This window comes from Rhizoctonia solani, chromosome 2 (genome assembly GCF_016906535.1).
Source record: "Rhizoctonia solani chromosome 2, complete sequence".
Classification (NCBI taxonomy): Eukaryota; Fungi; Basidiomycota; class Agaricomycetes; order Cantharellales; family Ceratobasidiaceae; genus Rhizoctonia; species Rhizoctonia solani.
In genome coordinates, this window is record NC_057371.1 from 2,392,958 (window position 1) to 2,410,217 (window position 17,260).

The 17,260-nt window shown below is 47.7% G+C and overlaps 5 protein-coding genes across 5 annotated transcripts; 1 reads left to right on the plus strand and 4 right to left on the minus strand.

Annotated features, from left to right (window-relative positions):
* Positions 1–649: 649 nt before the first annotated feature.
* RhiXN_05365 (uncharacterized protein) lies at positions 650–1,953 on the plus strand (the record flags this gene model as incomplete). Its single annotated transcript, XM_043325181.1, has 7 exons — positions 650–736; positions 797–922; positions 1,076–1,294; positions 1,342–1,437; positions 1,497–1,605; positions 1,657–1,834; positions 1,893–1,953. The coding sequence occupies 7 exons, from the start codon at positions 650–652 to the stop codon at positions 1,951–1,953; spliced, it is 876 nt and encodes a 291-aa protein (XP_043177600.1).
* Positions 1,954–3,877: 1,924 nt separating this feature from the next.
* On the minus strand, positions 3,878–6,096 carry RhiXN_05366 (tRNA pseudouridine synthase A; the record flags this gene model as incomplete). Its single annotated transcript, XM_043325182.1, has 9 exons — positions 3,878–4,115; positions 4,169–4,479; positions 4,533–4,539; positions 4,599–4,676; positions 4,858–5,090; positions 5,227–5,379; positions 5,435–5,534; positions 5,590–5,608; positions 5,661–6,096. The coding sequence occupies 9 exons, from the start codon at positions 6,094–6,096 to the stop codon at positions 3,878–3,880; spliced, it is 1,575 nt and encodes a 524-aa protein (XP_043177601.1).
* Positions 6,097–6,600: 504 nt separating this feature from the next.
* On the minus strand, positions 6,601–7,542 carry RhiXN_05367 (uncharacterized protein; the record flags this gene model as incomplete). Its single annotated transcript, XM_043325183.1, has 1 exon — positions 6,601–7,542. The coding sequence occupies one exon, from the start codon at positions 7,540–7,542 to the stop codon at positions 6,601–6,603; it is 942 nt and encodes a 313-aa protein (XP_043177602.1).
* A 671-nt stretch (positions 7,543–8,213) lies between these two features.
* On the minus strand, positions 8,214–10,653 carry RhiXN_05368 (uncharacterized protein; the record flags this gene model as incomplete). Its single annotated transcript, XM_043325184.1, has 3 exons — positions 8,214–9,735; positions 9,789–10,476; positions 10,527–10,653. 3 exons carry the CDS (start codon positions 10,651–10,653, stop codon positions 8,214–8,216), a joined length of 2,337 nt encoding a protein of 778 aa, XP_043177603.1.
* Positions 10,654–12,058: 1,405 nt separating this feature from the next.
* On the minus strand, positions 12,059–15,892 carry RhiXN_05369 (Vegetative incompatibility protein HET-E-1; the record flags this gene model as incomplete). Its single annotated transcript, XM_043325185.1, has 9 exons — positions 12,059–12,858; positions 12,918–13,180; positions 13,264–13,469; positions 13,549–15,081; positions 15,143–15,190; positions 15,240–15,375; positions 15,429–15,559; positions 15,612–15,744; positions 15,792–15,892. The coding sequence occupies 9 exons, from the start codon at positions 15,890–15,892 to the stop codon at positions 12,059–12,061; spliced, it is 3,351 nt and encodes a 1,116-aa protein (XP_043177604.1).
* Positions 15,893–17,260: the final 1,368 nt, after the last annotated feature.

Here is a 17,260-nt window from a genome sequence, read left to right on the forward strand (position 1 = left end):
AAAATTATTGTGTAACATTAGTAATACAATATATGCCTATTCGAGTCAATCCGCACTCGATCGCTGGCATTATTGCGCTCAGGCCACCTCTTGGACCATTGCTAATCATCAATTTTCAAGTCAGTTGCCATCTCCAAGTCACTCGCCTCTGCACTTCACTTTCTATCAATTTTTCTATTTTACTGCTGATACGTAGCTCCTACTATCTCAACCGAACTAGCCTTAATTTGAGAGCGTTCCTGGCTTCCATCACAATCTTACTTTGATACGCCACAATGCCACATGTCTTCCAGGAAGCGGCGACAGGTCAGTCCCTGTCGATCTCTACCGCGAATACATCTGCTTATGTGATGTTGCATACGCGCAAAGAGCCAGAGAATATAATAATCGAAGATGAACATGGAGTAAAACGTTCTTGGACAGTCATCCCGCGGCCAAGAAAAATACCAAAAAATTGTAACTTACGGCAACTCATGGATCTGGGCGATGAAGATGACAATGAGAATACAACATACAACAACAAGAGTGAGACTAGTGAAGCCAGGAAGACCATTTATCGATCCATTCGCGCAAGTGTTTCAACCCTACTAACTACACGATTTCTCACTTATTTTGTTTTATTTTATTTTAGAAATGTACACGCCTGGCAATGAATGCAATCATCCCAGGCGCATCTCACGGAAAGTTGTACTGGACTCAGATTACCAGTAGCGAACAAGCAGCAGTTCACGCCGAAGTAAGTGCATGTAGCTATATTTCAATACAATAGTCCTCTACATTCATGTCCTCTGGGCAGGTACTGGAGTTGAATCCCTACCTACGAAGATTCCCTGGCGGCTGGATCACCGAAGTCTTGATGCAGCGCCAGCTTAGGAACTCACGCGAGACACGCAGCCGTAACAGAAACAAAAGTCAGGGAAAGGTAAGCCAATGTGTACATTGTGATTAGCCTCTATTACATATAATGACCACACCGTTAGCCTGAACCTTTGAGTTTACTCTCAAAAAAGGCAAGAAAGATAGACCAGCACGTCTTATCACACTAACCCTATTTGTTTATCTGTTACCGCTTTAGCAACGCGCACCCAAGGCGGCCGCAACTGCAAATAATCCAAGCACTTGCCGGGGATCCGACGGAGCTACAACTCAGGAAGGCTCACAAAAGCGCAAAGGCCCGCCCCCTCAGCAAACCGGGGGTGCTTCTGGTCACTCCGAGCCAAAGAAAAGTAAGCGGACATCTGACGCACCGGCTCCTGATGTACCCGCTCCTCCAAACAAAAAGCCAAGAACATTAGTACGTTTTTCTATCAGAAGTGTTGGCCGTGCTTAACTTGCCTTCAGCTGGGATATTTCCAACCCGTGATACCCCAGTCATCAGCTGCAACACATGGTCAAAAGCGCCAAGGAGGAGAGATCAGTGGAAAAGACCACGAGGCTGTAAGTACTACTTGTAATACCTTTTTTTTAGGATCAGTTGTTTAATAATTAATTCAAAGCCTCATGTCCCATCTTCGGAAAGTAGTTCGGAAGAAGATGATTGGGGGGATGCTGTCGCTCGTGAGATGCAGGAGCTGAAATCGCGAACGCGTGGCAAAGAGGGCAGCGGTACGAAACAATCATTACCATCTCCCAATAGTGCTAACGCAACTGTTGTAGCCCCGGGCCCAAATAGCTCAATCTCTAAGACTTCTGGGAGCAGAATTCGTCCAAAAGTGCGACCGCCGCCAAGTGACGACGGCAACGACACTGAGGGATCGGACTTCTTCCGTCGAAACACACGTGTAACAAAGCAGGAGCTAATTGACAAAGCCGAGGGGGTCGAAGAAGGAGCAAGGTGTGTATTCATTAATGTCTACAACACAACTCTTCTCGAGTACTCATAGCATGATTAGTAAACCCAAGCCCGCGCCAAAGGGCAAGAAGCCCAGAGGTAGACCAAGGAAACAACAATAATCGGCAGATTAGTGCGACGCACAAATGCAGTCGTTTTGGCTGGTTGATCCAGCCCAACAGGATTGGCTCCAGAACTTGGATAATTTCCACGCCCTCTGATCTGTACTTATATATGAATTGATTGCTTTCTATATATCATTGATTGGACCAAAATATAACGAATGATTGGAACCCGATTCAAATGTACCTTTTACTACATACACCAGTCTACGGATTTTCCGTCACATCGGTCCAGGTGGCTCTACACCTTTTCTGCGGAAATGTACGAACTTCCGCAGGTAAGCTGCGGAACACAAATTACTACAAAGGTGCGGTTATCTCATATAGCTGGACTTCGGAAATACCGCAGTGTAATCACTGAAATGCGTTGTTCAAACTATAGGAATACCCAAAAACTCGAGGTGCGGATTTTCCGCACCTCGGCGTCCTCCAGTGCGTTTTTCCTGGGTGCAGACTCCATGATGAGAATATGAAATACCATTTGGCAAAGCATTTCCTTTCTTATTTCAACAAACCGCGAGGGCTAGGTTCCAGCAGAGTGAACCAACACTCCGATCTTAAATGTTGTAGCGACTTCCACACTACGATCGCTTGATCCTCGAGCCGGTGCACCCTGATGAGACTAAAGCGAACAGTCGTTTTTAACGATGGAAGTCTGCCAAGTACCTAACCCAAAGTCAGTACAAAAGCGGCAAGTACAATAACGAATAGATTCCATCCAAAAACTAGTGATGAATCGTACTAAAGACTCAGCGAAAGTGGGGATTCAATTACAGTTGCAGTGCTTATTTACACTCTGGACATGTTCACTAATGAATGCCGTATACTTAGTGTGCGTATATGCATCGAGCCAAGTAGTCTATCTCGGTCAATAAGATGCAAAGGGTCAATATATTCTACGATTCCTACAGTGATCCCTGGACTGGATATAATGCCGTAGTTTTAGCTGGCCGATTTTATCTAAAGCAAGTATGCCAAGCCAATAACATGATCGTCCTACGCCCAATACGTTACTTTCTGATCATGAACTTACTCAGTTTCTACTTCATCTTTAAACTTTCCACTGTGACCGGTTATCCACATGTATATTCGTTATTAATATTATGTATGTTGCACCAACCAACGTTCGCTTCCCCTCTCCCGTTTAGTTTATACAAAGCTATGAGTAACGACATTACAGCGCAAGTGTTGAATTCGCAAAATGCAGCACGCTCTTCTCACCCTGGGTTGTCCCCTCACTCTCATTAAACCGTCCCAAACCAACAGTCCTCTTGGTTGGGTGTTGCATTAATGTCCTCTGTACTACCTTTCTGTGTCCCAACAAATGTTGATTCGCATGGTTCACCGGGAAAACCTAGTACAGAATACCAAGAAATCATAATGAACCTTTGTAAAGCAAGGTGCTATTCGGCGTTGTGAGAGGTTAAGGGTACGGAAGGAATATAGAATAGAGGTCACCTTCGCTTGTGCGCTTGGATTTAACAGCATTAATGCCATCTATGGGCCACATTATTATTATAGGAAGGGTAAACGTATACGAGATGCACTTCAGAGTTACCCCAGTGCCAGAGTACCTAGTAGTACGGAGTTCTCATCAGAAAGACAAGCGGGGTCGTTCAATTTATCAGCACTTATGAACCCGGCGTAGCCCTGCGAGAGGTCGGCCAACTCCACCATACACAATGCGATAAATTGAAATAAGGGCGCCCGACAGTTTTGTAATTTGCGATGTCTGTATGCGAGCGATTTGGAACTAGAGATCATCCGGATGCATTGGTGCTGTAGCCTGCTTCAGGCGATTCCAATACGACTTTGTGTGTATCATAGTATTGAATAGCATCGATACCCCTATTCATTCGGCCAACTACATATATGCGTCTATTAGTTCACTGGCGATTATGTTCGGTTGTGTAGTGATAGTGTTCTATCCTTCCATATCAGCATTCGGCTTCTTGGACGTATCTTCATCTTCACTGTCTGTAACGCTCTCATCCCCTTTACTCGCAGGGTTCTTCCACAGGTACTCCCTAAACTTGTCAGTTGTTCCGCGCTTCCTCTTCCCTGGGTGCACAACTGCCTCTGGAGGCACCTCTCCTCGGGGATTCAGATACTTGAATTCCCATCCTTCATAGTCGTCAATGAACTTGAGCCAGGCTGCAAACCTATTTTCTCTAAACTAAGCTATCGTCGCGGATAAAAATAACTCATTACTTACACGCTGTGCTTGGCTTCCTCTGCTCGAATCCGGTTATAAATGAATGCGTGCTTGAATGCGTCAATATTTTCTCGCAGAGGCTCCCACTCGATCAGCTCGCGTATGCGATCGGTCTGTCCGCGCCCTGCTGCGAGCTCATTTTCCTCCAACACATGTTTATTGTAGGTCCCAAACCTTGGTTCCTGCAACAAAAGACCAAGTGCGGGGGCTTTGGGAATAACGAGTTTGGTACCGTTGAATGTTTGCGGGATGAGTGTTACAGCTGGAGATCCGGTACGGGAAGCGAATATAAGAAGAGTGGTCATTTTGCGCTGATTTAACCTTGGTTTAACTCTGAAAAGCGAATAAATCAAGCATCATTTACGCACAATCTAAATATGAGTCAGAATCAGAACACTAAGACGGTGTGCACTCGTTAGCATGTGCATACCTGATGTAGCATAAAACTTTGACCGTGGTACATGATTGATATCCATTCGATCCCATCAAGAACGTGTGGTTCTTTAACCTATGAAGCAGTGTAGCTTAGTCTTTTGGCTAAAAACGTATATATAAAAAGTCTCACTTCGATCGAAATCATGTACCGCAGCGCACTTGGATCCGAGTGCTCGAGTCCGATAGTAAAATTGTGAAAGTTATGCGTCCCTGGATTTTTGGTTAGTAACGATTGACTCTAACTCTCTTTTCACTTGCCCTCATAAAGCTTTGCACTCCCCCTAAGTGTTTCAAACTGGCCTCTGCCAATTCGCCATGCTCTCCTTGTCTCTGCCTTGGATGCCTCGGGGTGAGCCCAATAATTCCAGTCAGGGCCATTAGGATCGAGCATTTCAGGCTTTGTATGTCGATTCATCGGGGTTCCAGGCATGGGGGTAACAAAGCGGACGAGGGAAACATATACTCGTATACTCGGCTGTCGCAAGCCCTGTCACGAAAAATCAATGTATGGCCTAAGAGACTAGAGAAATCTCATACGTTCTACCAATAAAATTGAGCTACTGAAGCCTATACAGTCAAAAGAGAATGACATACCTCGAGTTGAATGCATTTGTAGACCTTACAAATGTCCACACACGAATCTCAGGCGGGAGTAACTCGTTCAGTTTGGCGACTAGGTCCGGTGTATCTGGCGGCTCGGTTATCATCTTCAAACTCACAACATTACCCGCCGCGTGAACCCCCGCATCAGTTCGGGCCGCGCGCTGGAGGTTCACCTAAGATAGTCCTTAGAGTTAGTTAAAGGTGTTATGAATAATTTAATTCTAATACCTTGACAGGATCGTCCGAGTTATCCTCGCTGACAGCGCCCGCTTTGACCATGGCATTAAACAATGTATTTTCGATGGTATTTGTTCCCGCATCTCGCTGTCTAAGAGTTTCAACGGTTGGCCATCCCTAAAACGATATGCTGTAGGTTTAATCACATTTGCATACCATTGTATCCTAGATAAAGGTTAAATCAGCAGATTTGAACACAAACCAAATTAGCACGTACCCGTCCCACAGAATCCAATAAGCACTGCAACTTTCTTCTTGGGTAACCTTGGCGCTCTCTCTTGTCCACCGTCGACCGGCTTGTCTTCATTATTGCGAGTTCCCCGGCTCGCCCAAGATCCCTTTCGCTCTGCGTTTCGCTCAGTACGGGCACGTTGGTCCCTACCTCTACCCCTTCCACCGCGAGTCTTATTTTTGCGCTTTGAGGAAGAAGTGGTCGAGTCTTCCGGGTCGTTGGAGTTGCATGCACCCGGTCCCGCCGGGGCACCATCAGGGGCCTCCGAAATGACAATTGTAGAAGCAGCTTGGACAGAAGATGTAGAGCCAGCAGATTTTATAATAGCATCAGGTTTTGCGAGATCAGATTCGTCAAATTTTGGCCTCTTTTCTTGGGCAACGCCCTCAGTAGCAGGTTCGCATGGCGAGTCTCGTTTCATAACAGCTAGAAATGAGGCTGGTCTATACGCTCGACTTCTTGATATAGTCAAAGTAGGGTGTACCCTGCAAGAGCTTGAAATAAGTCTGATACCTGATGAGATATTTATTGAAACTTTCGATAGCCCAGATCTGAGAGTAAAGAGGTGTCAAGAAAACTGTGCCCAATGTCACGTGCCACTCGAAGTTTCAAATGTGGGGTACAAATTCTCCAGATCAAAGGGATGTATGGGAACTAGGAAGCTTGGTGTGAAAGATATATGTATTAATAAATAATCAATGTCCATGGGAGCATCCCACATTAATCGCGTAAGTTTTCGTAACGAGAGGCACAGGGGAAAGACAGTAGGGGTGGGATAGGTAATACAACGAGTGACCAAAGAAAAAAAACATAAAGCACTACAAAGAAATCTGCATATTAGGGTACCAAACGACAAAAACAAAACAACTATCTCTTAATTTCCTTTCCGTCTCATGTTTAGATTCGACTCTTCATACGACTTGGCTTAGATGCGGTTTGGGCCAGGAAGATGACGATGGGTGTATGCGACCCATTCGGCCGGCAACTTTCCATGCATTTTAATCATCGCATCGTCGTACATTTCCTTGTAGAGTAAATAATCGGCAGGCGGTAAACGGGGATCACGAGGCACGGCAGAGATAGGCGATGGGGCGCTATCGACCGGGGAAGGCGGGATGGAAGGTATGCGAAAGGTTTCCCAAGACTTGGCAGAAGTAGGAGTGCTTGCAATAGATAAAATACGGCCGGACGGGGGCTCGTCCGAGGTGGAAAGACTGAAACGACTCGGATCGCCAGATTCAGAAGCGATTGAAAACCAGGAGGGAGGTTCGAAAAACGCTCCGTCTTCCCGAGCGGATGAGATGATAATTTCACCACAGAAACTCGAGCTCGAGCTAGGCGTTAATTGCATTTTAACTCGAGGCGACCCAGACATCGTACGCGCTCGACGGAGTTCATCGCGCACACTCTCGGGATAGTACATCATCCCGAACCGGCGTCTATTCCTCTCGACCAATCCCTTGGCTTTTTCATCTGGCCCAGTCGGAGTCGAGTTTTCGTCATCTGCTACATTACGAATTTCTGCGAATTTAGGGTCAGATATGTTCGGGCCTGCGTCTCCGCTGCGAAACTTGACGACAGGCAAAGCAGGCAAACGAAGAGAATTACTTAGTGGTTTCGGTCGTGGTTTCTGACGACCTCCAGAAAACTCCTTTTCGTACTTGGGCGGCAAGCTGTAAGGTGCGATAAACCTTGATCGATGTCCGATGGGATCACATGTGGCATGATTATTTGTCGCCTCTACGAAACACGAGCGCTGGGTGTGCACATGGATGTCGACTGAGCCTTTACGTTCCCTAGGCACAGCGCTCGAGGATAGATTTTGCAACATTTTGGTGGCAGTAGATTTGAGCGTCCAGTGAGGCATAGAAAGGAGTCGAGGAACCTAGAAGAAGAGAAAAAAAAGATGATGGCACCAGGCAATGGAGCCTATGGGCACCTACGACGCGCCTTGATATACACACCGTCGACGCCCAAGGTCCAAGTGCCAGCAATGTACACTGCACAAGCCACCCATGTCTGTCGTCACGTGGCGTTTTTATCTCTAGAGCTCTAGCGCTTGGGCCATTTCCATCCATGTACGTCAAACATCGCGTATCGCCTCGTGTTCTGGGTGGCAACATCTTATGTTTTGTAACGTACGAGTGACCGAGGCCAGGCCACCACACCAGTAACCATGTAGAAGAGACAATACTGAGATGCTGATATTTTAGTTGACCGAAGCGTAAGTACAGATACAACTAGTTATGTATGTACAAGGTTCCAAAAGATGCATGATCAACGCATCGAGCGCATATATACACCCAAACAAAACCAAATGAAATGAAAAAGTGTTCTTGTCCGGAGATTCAATCCCCGGCAGTGCACTGCTCTTCCGGAGAACTACACTTCGGTCTCCGCCCCTCATGGTGTTTGGGTGACGAAGCAAGTGCATTCCCCGTTGTAGTCAAGTGTCCTATTCTAGTCCTTCAGTATTCTCCATCTCATTGACCCAAAATTGACACTAGCTCCTTTGGCACCACCAACCCATCACCCCTCCTAACGTCTCAAAACAGCACCCTCGCTTCGCCTTCCTACAACGCCCTTGTCCACAACGCGATTACGCCTGCTAGCGGCCTCGCTCTTCCTCATCCTCGCCTTGGCTGCGTCAACCGGTACCGGGCCAGGTTTGACGCCAAAAGACGTCCGACCCTGGATCGAGCTCCGGGTTTTGCTCGACCGTGGAGACGCAACGGCAGCACGCTTCTCGCCAAGCTTTGCGATAACTTTGCTCCTCGAAATACGAGGTCGGCGAACGGGTCGAGTGGTGGGCGGCGGAGGGGGAGGGGGAGATCGAGCAGCGGGCTTCGATGGGCTAGAGATGGTGTTTCGTTTGGTGATTTGCAGGGGCTGGGTCGGAGCATTATTTAGTCGGAAAGGCTGGACGGTGGGCGCACTTCCCCGCATGGTCATCGCGTCCGTCGTCTGAGGTTGCTTGAAGATCGATGTGAGAGGTGACTTTGACCCTGGGCTAACAGCGGGTTTACGACCATTTGGAGGGGATGTGGCTCTTCCGGTGGTCGCGGCTCTTCTCATCGTGGGAGAAACTACTCGAGTAGAACCCTGAATGGTGGATCCAGAGGTAGCAGCCCGACCAACAGTCGCAGGTGGCACGGGGAGAGCCCTTGAAGCAGGCCTTGAGGGAATAGCCCCAGGCTTGGGTGTGTTAGCACCGAGTCGGGTCGGCCCAGAGCCAACGGGTTCGGTCGTTGGTGGGGAGGGTAGTCTTGCGGTCGGTACGAGTGTGGCCTTGGTAATGACTGGTTTCGCCGGTGCAGTGACGGCCGCCAGACCCCGGGATCTTCCAGTCGCACTCGTCAACCTAGTCGCTGAGCTGGAAGTCGTGGCATGCCTGGCGAGTGATGCAGCAGTGGGTGCGTACAAGCCAGAAGTGGCCCTAGGCTTAGGTGCAATGGGGAACGAGCGGGTCGGTCCGAGCTCTTGGCCTCTAGCTTTGGGAGCAATCTTGCTAGGCCCAACCGACTGCTTGCCTCCAGATACAATCCTGTCCTTCGGTGCAACAGGAAAGTTGGGGAGAGGGTTTTCGGTAGGAACAGACGGAAAGTTCTTTAGGACTTCGGACACCGGCCTTTCGTTCTCCTTGTCCTTGGGCTGCTCCTTGGGCTTTTCCTTTTCTTTTTCCTTCTCCTTCGAACCCCAAATCCCCCTGACCATCTTCATGAGCCCAAAGCCACCTTTCGCGGTTTGTTGAGTAGCGCCAGCGCTCTTTCGGCTCGACACGCCCGCGCTCGTACGGGCACTTTTGCGCCGACTTTCCAGTTGCGCGCGGATAGCAGCCGAATCTTTGGCCGTCTTTCCGCCAGCGGTGGGCTTATCATCGGCGGTAGAAATGCGTGCGCGCTTAACGATCCGTTCGGAATCATCGGTGTCAGCAGCGTCGGATAGGCGAGGATGCATAACGAAGACTTTAGAGTCCGAGGTAGTATCGCCAACGTCTGCCGTGTGCTCCGACTTGCGCTTCCTGGAACGTACAGAGAAGTGATTTGCAATAGAGTCCATCCTGTAATTATGACATTAGTACCGACAACAAATATAGGAAAACAAATGACATACTTGGCAAATTCTTTGTCATGGCTTGACGCGAACCGTACGTCTGATTTCCCCTCCGTTTTGATTGGGGAAACAGGTTTGCCTACGTTGGACATAACCTCCTGTAGCTGCTGGATATTCAGCGCCTGAGATGTATTGGCAACGCCCATCCTAGCATTCATTTCTCGTAAAACAGCGGCGGCTGCATCACCGAATTCGGCATTGGTCACGGAATGTTGAGGGGAGCCGAAAACAAAGGAAGTACGCTTGTTAAACGGCTCTTCGGGCTTGTTCTCCTCGTGTTGTTCGGTAACAAAGGGCAGCGAAACGGATCCCATGCTGACGTCGTGCGCGCTGTGGTCCTCGTATCCAGCAGCACCAAAGCCAAAGCTGACCTGGTCGACGTCTTCTTCGTTCAAAAGCTTCTCGGCTTCTGCCAGTTCATTTGCAATTTTCTTAAAAGCAGGGGCTGGAACTGCAACGCCCTCGAGGATGTCGGCAGCTGAGCGAGATCGAGGGAGTTGGTTGGGACCAGGGGATGGGATTAAGCGAATGGTCTGGGGGCCCGAGCCTTGAGGCGGTGGTGTTATGAAGCGGGGGATCGAGGGAGGAGGTGAGCTTGCAGCTGCGATGGGCGCAGGTGTGGGAGCAGGCGTAGGTTTGGATCGTATAAGGTTCGAGGCAAATGACTTGAATGACGATGTAATTGAAGCTGACGATAGCATTAATGAGAAATAATAACGAATGGGATAATAAACCTACTCTTGGTGGACGCTCCAGCCTTGTCTCCAAATTCCTCGGCAGACTTGGAACTCTTGCCGCTCCGACCGCTTCCCACTGTCGCACTTCGTGGTCGGGGCAAGACAGCGCTGGGCTTGTGCGAGTCCATGGAGGATATAGCAGCAGTCGGTCAAGTGGAATAAAAGGTGTTGGTTGTCGAATGTCTTGGTTATGGTTCGGCGAGAGAAAGCCACGTAAGGCTGAAGTAGGGTATGTGCCTGTTAAATAACACCAATTAAGCCCCCTCCGTCCATACCACCATGGCGACTAATCCCACCTTTAGCTCAGAGTTTGATACAGTTGGTATGTTGGTCTAAGGAAAGCGGGAGAAGAAAGCGAGGGAGGGGAACGAAGAGGGGAGGGAAGAAACAACGCATCAATTCAACACATGCCCCCCCCTCTAATAACACGTGGTCACGTGGATAAAGCACCGCCACGGCCACTATATCAGTGCGCCAGAACTCTCCACCGACGTTTGACAACGTCGATCCAGGACTCTAGGACTTGATCGATGATAGCACTGATTTGTGTGTGCCGGAACGGATATCTTGGGTATTGGGAATGTTTGTAATTTCAGGATGTTACCTCGGCGCCGTGGCGCGCAGTGTTTCTATGTTGGATGACTCAATCGACGCGTCAAATACATTTTGTTCATTGAAAAATGTCACTGAGCACATTGATAAAATATCCAGGCCACATTGACACCTAATTACGCGTAATATACATGATACACCCGGACGTTTGGCCAACCATTAATCTCATAGCAAGCTCAACTTTTTGAACCGGTCCTATCGTAGTTTTAATTTTGACCAGCCTTCCACGGCTTACAATGTTCATTAATGTTCCAACTTAGATGTGAACTCAAGTCCATACAATGAACCCATTCGACATCCATCCTATAAAAGATAGCCGCCTATATATGGAAATTGTGTTGTATATATATACCACCCCAACATCACTTATGCCTAAGTTAGAAGCGATCATACTTCGGCCATCAGAAATTTTACCAGGGACACAATAGAGTGCTGTGAATTATGCGCCAAGGATTGTACTCAAGCCCATCACAAACCACAACAAACAAACAGCCCAGGCAAACTTAGATCCGTCAACATTCCGACTCCAGATCGTTCATTTCTGTATCATTTCTCGAGCCAAATTTCGCACCTAAGAGCCTTTCCGATAATATTGAACGACGATAGACTAGCCATCGGATATCGATATTGGATATTGTCAACGGCATGAAACTTCTTGGCTACCGAGCCTACCCGTTTCAATGATATGTACCTAACATGATACGACTAACACTCACAAAGATGGTAGCATATAAACAGAAACGAGACAACAATAAAACACATAACACCATAAATCTATAAATACAAATAGGCACGTGGCTCACATCCAGGCTTCAGTAAAGTCGGAAGTGTGTACCTCTGTCAACTCTAGCGCATAATGCTAAACTTAAACGGACAGAAAAATACTGGTATATACACATACTATTCAGGGAAAATGAGTTTTTAATCGCCGCCGATATAACACCTTTTCCATTGATTACCCATGTATAACTTTCCCCAGTCCACGCCGGGAAGAATATCTTGTCGAGTAACGTTAAGGAGCTTAAGGTTACTGTATAACCCAATCCTCTCATTCGGAATATAAAGAAGAAGCCCCTCGTTGCGATTCAGGATCCATCCATCGCTTCGAATTTGCCAGGGATAATTAAGAGAAGAAACACCAGACTCTTGAGGAAACAACAATACGGCCTTGGGTTCTGTTCGCTCGACAACATCTCTTTGCTGAGCCCGAACTAGTGACATCTGCTCCCGTTCTCTCGGAGGAAATGAACCGACTGCGAACTCGATATCGCTATCTTCTTCCTCTATTCGACTGTTCAATAATGTATCGTTTGCGGACCGAAGATGAAGAGGGTAGGCCTGGTTAGGGTGTGCCTGCGAGCCAGGCATGCTTCCCGATAGTTTTATGGAAGTATGGGTTGAAGCGATCTCCTTCCCAGACATCTGATTTCTCTCAGGCGTATTTAATTTCGGCTCGGCAGCTGATTTCGTGCTGTCTCGCCTATACCGATACCCGTATCCTCCATTATAGGTGCCAGGAGAGCGGCCTTTCGGGTCGCTTAGATTATCAGTTCTTACGAATTGGTGCGGAGGAGTCAATGTAACCCGGGTGTGTGATCCGGCTTGCGGCGTTGCGTACAAGACCCTGGCACCTAGTAAGGGGCCGGTGCTAGCGTTGCCGTTCGGCACGACCGGCATAGACGTAATAAACCGTAGCGGTGGAACGGGTGCACTATGGGGGGCTATGTAGCTATGTCATCAGCGCTCTATACCCCGAGACATTGGCTAGATCCATACACACCTGTGGCCATGGGGTGGCGATTCGCTAGAGAAAACGCCATAGGTGCACCCGTATTCATGCCAGGCACTTGATTTCCAATGGGCGCAACAAATGTGTAGGCGCCTGGTTCATTCGTGGGGATGCCACTTGGTGATATGACGGGAAGTAAACCATGCACCAGGGTTTGGCTGACGTTAGGAGGGTATACTGATATATGGGCTGATGGCCTGCCAGCGGATTCTATATGCTGTGGAAAGGGAAGCGTATGGTTTTGATTTACGTTCCTATGGTCCAAAGTCAAAACCATGTTAGGTTTGGACTGGTAAGTTAAACATGTCTACATAATATAGAAAGTTTGATAACCTACCGCACTAGCTGTGCGCTCGTTTTATCCAGCAGCCCTCGCATATTCTTCCGGTAGAGGGTAAATATATGGCTTGAACTGGAGACTAGGGCCAGTGCGGAAATATAGATATGAGGGGTCGAGAATGATGCAGGACATCCGGCAAAGCCGGCTACGAATTTACTCGCGTCGCTAGCCATTTCAAGCAAGTACGCAGACGATCGAGACGTCTGGTTCAGTGCAGGTAGTGATAATCAGCAACAAAGCCATTGGCATCAGTCGTTTTTGACAGCAACGAAAAACACTCACCGCTAACCAAGATTGCAATTTCAGTAAAGCACCCACCCCTACTCCTATGCATTCATTAAGATTGAGTACTTCCATCCAGAACAGGAGCCTCTTAGACAAGAAGTCCTCTACATCTGCTAAGATTTTTTGGTCCGGCTCGGCTAGTCCAAGGTGATCGACCCAGTACCGACAGACATAGACAAGTGAATCTGGGATGTTGTTATCGATCCTTTGTTTGATATCAGGCACATCCTTGTCGAGAATAAAGGACGATTCTAGGTCGCATATATTGAATTTCAGTGATAACTTCATTAAACTGAAGCACTGGAGAGCAAGTAACCGATTTTGTTTTTTCGAATCACAAGAGAACTCTAGAGAACGCTTTGGGTTATGCATATAATCAGGGAATGATTGATGAAGAACCGAAACGTAGCTGCTCGCTTCCGAAACATGGAGAACTGAGCGTAACGGATTCAATGCAGTCAAAGTCTGCTTCACGTTCCGAAATCCTGTCAATGCCTTGAGAGCTTCAAGGCTAATAGGTGCGCGAAGGCAGATAACGGTCCATAGTACTTGTAATATTCGATCCCTCTCCTCGGGTTCCAGCTCAACGTTGTTAAGGGCTGTTGATAGAACAGTAGAGTATAGGGCATCAATGTGTGCGAACCTTTTCTGAGACCTAGAATTCACCGTCAGCATGGTTTCCAGGCGCTCGTAGGGGTCGATTCCCATTGTTCCAGGTCGTATATACCTCACAGCTGTGACTGCATAGATGAAAAGTTGTCCAGAGCTTTCTGCAAGGCGCTTGATGTCTTGAAGAGATGGGTCCATAAACGCGAGCTCTTCCTTTAGGAAGAGTTCAATATCAGATTGCACAGTGGATTGGTCAACTTCATGAAGATGCGAGGTTGTGCAAATGTCTCGGGCTTGAAGCCACCGTTGCATTTGAGTGGCCAACTCCAATTCAGGTCGAGTGGTAAGGAGAAATTTGACAGGAATGGTCGAAGAATTTTTCAAGAGCGTGCTGATGAGCAGACCCACTGCCTGAGCGTCTTCGCACTCATCCGGGGCGTCGATTACTACAACTAGATTATTGGGCAGTTTTTCCTGTATCTCTTGGAGAGGCTGTTGAAGTAAGAGTTGAAATTGAGTAGAGATATCTCGAGAGCCAATGTCGGAGTCCTGTTCGATGACCTTGCATAGGGCAGCTTGAAAGGCAGCTGATTTTCGAGCAAGCTGATATGCAATGGTGGGGATTATTCGACCAGCATCACGGCATTCGGGGGAAGCCTGAGTGCAGAGAAAGCTTGCTGCCAGCTGTCCGTGAGGATCAAGAATTTTGGAAAACGTATATGCGATAGTCGTCTTTCCGGTACCAGCCATCCCGCTCACCCAATTGACGGTTTTGGATGAAGGGTCATTGGCCCATTCGCAAAGCCTCGCCAATATGGCTGTTCGAGTGTTCTCGGTACATGCGCGTCGGTTTATTTCGGTTGATAGCCTAGAATTGTAGGCGGCCAACTTGACCGGATGAATATTTTCGAGGTATTCGTTCTGCACATTTTATGCCCATTAGGATCCACTCCAGTAGATTATGTCATTGGTTCTATCATACCTCTAAATGCTCATGAGCAGTCCTCCATGAACTCATACCAATTTCCAGCTGTAGACTTCTCAAAAAGAGCAATCCTGTGATGTGAGATTGCACTCACCTGAATACGATAGAACAGCTGTTCGACCCGTTGGTAAGACTGAATTGCTTCTTGGGTTTCCGATGTAGCAATAATACGTGCATATACGTTACGAGTTCTCCTTCCGCGAATTGAGAGTACTTCTTGCTCAATAAGACTAAACTTTCTCGTTCAAGGAATAATCTAAGCCATCTAGATAATTATGCCTACCCTGTAATTTCTAATATCTTTTCATTTACCCGGGTGGATTTTGATATCTTTAATTGTTGTTCGAGCATATCTATTGTCGCCACCAGACTCGACGCAAGGTTCTCGTGATTTTTATCGGTCTGAGAAGCTTCCTGGGGATACAATATGATCACTGCCCAAATTGATGCTCTTGATCGTACCCACCTCGTATATATAGAGAATCGAAATTAGTCCCTCGACTGCTGATGCGAGCGGCGGGATGGATCTTGCGCCATCGTGCAATACTCGTAAAGCCCTTTCAAGAGCTTTCCATGATTTTCCGTCCCCTTTATTCGTTCTAGAGTATGTGTGAGCCCATAAAAATTGCGATAGATGCTGTCTAACCTTTCCAAGCCTTTCACTTTATTCTTAAGCTCCCGCTGAAATCGATGCAAGTAATTACCGCCGTCTAGGGGACGATCACTTTGGCTTGAAAATCTGAACATAGTGGGGTCCAAAGTAGATTCTCAGCGACCGAAGCGCATGAATATATATCAAGCTATTGATCGGCTGTGCTAAAGGGCCCGGGCAAAAATGAGCTATATTTCCAGGCTGTGCCCGCGGCGTTGGCCGAGTCATAGCCGATTGCAAGCATTGATAATAATTCAAGTGTTGGGACCCCAGATACCGTAGCATTCGGTCTCAAAGTCGCAGTGCGTGTCTTTTAGGCTCGTCTCAGGATTTCAGCTAGCAACAGCTGATGTATGCACAAAGATATTGAGCAGACCTTGAAACTTGTCCTAGCCAACTGTCATGCATGTCACAGATAGTGTACTTGCTGTGAGTATATTGAGCAGCCGGTTTTGCTTCTCCAAGCACTTGCGCCGTCATAACGTGTGGGATCACCGGTAATGAAAACACCTACGGCTCTTCCAAGCCTGGAGAGCCCTTGTGAATTTAAAAATATTCAATTGTTTATTTTATTCCATATTGACTGGAAAACACAACGAGTTTTCGTATGCCCTTCGAATGGACCAACTGCCAGACTGCGGAGACTCTAGCGGGTGTAGGCTGCATTGGCGAGCCGGGTGCTTTGTGTCTACATACTGCAAGGGCTTAAGCTTCAGCTGATAAACATCGTAAAGGAGTGAATGATACAGGCGGAAGATTGAGAAAAGGCACATATGCTGCCCACACGGCATAACGACAACTACCTCAACTCACTTTGTATATTAAACAAGAGCATTTTGTTAAACAGCGTTATGCATGAAGAAAAAAGAAGCAGCCCCCACAAGTAATAGGCATGCACATATAGCATCTCCACCGTGGATGTTCTTAGCGCTTAAGCCGCTGGTCCCTCGAAGGTTAAGCGCCAGACCCCACCCAGTCGCCAAGCCCGAAGGCAACCACACACGCGAAAAAAGGCTTCGGTTACGTTTCTTCTTTGACCTTCCACACTCATTTTTCAATTTAGACCAGTCAATCACGCGGTTGGTTGAACACACACGCTCTTTTCCATGTGCAGGATATAGCTTCCTGACAGTTGCAATCTCATTTCATTTGCGTTTGGCGATCCTACTTATACTCGGTTGGTTTGCGTGAGGCGACTTGACTTTAGCTGGGACAGGAACTGGAGACTGGTACGTCGTTTTATTGTTAGAACTAGGTTCAGTGGATAAAGTGTGTCAGTTTAGGTATTTGTTGATCGTCGAGCCGGAGGATGAACCAAGCAGTGATCGGCGATTCGTGTGGGGGAAAGAGTTGTTGCAAAGGATCCACCTCGGCCTCTTCGTTGCTCCAACCGTCTGCAAAAACCGGAGAGTCCTCGGCATCCGCGACCACCTGTTGCACAACACAAACCAAAGGCCGGCCTC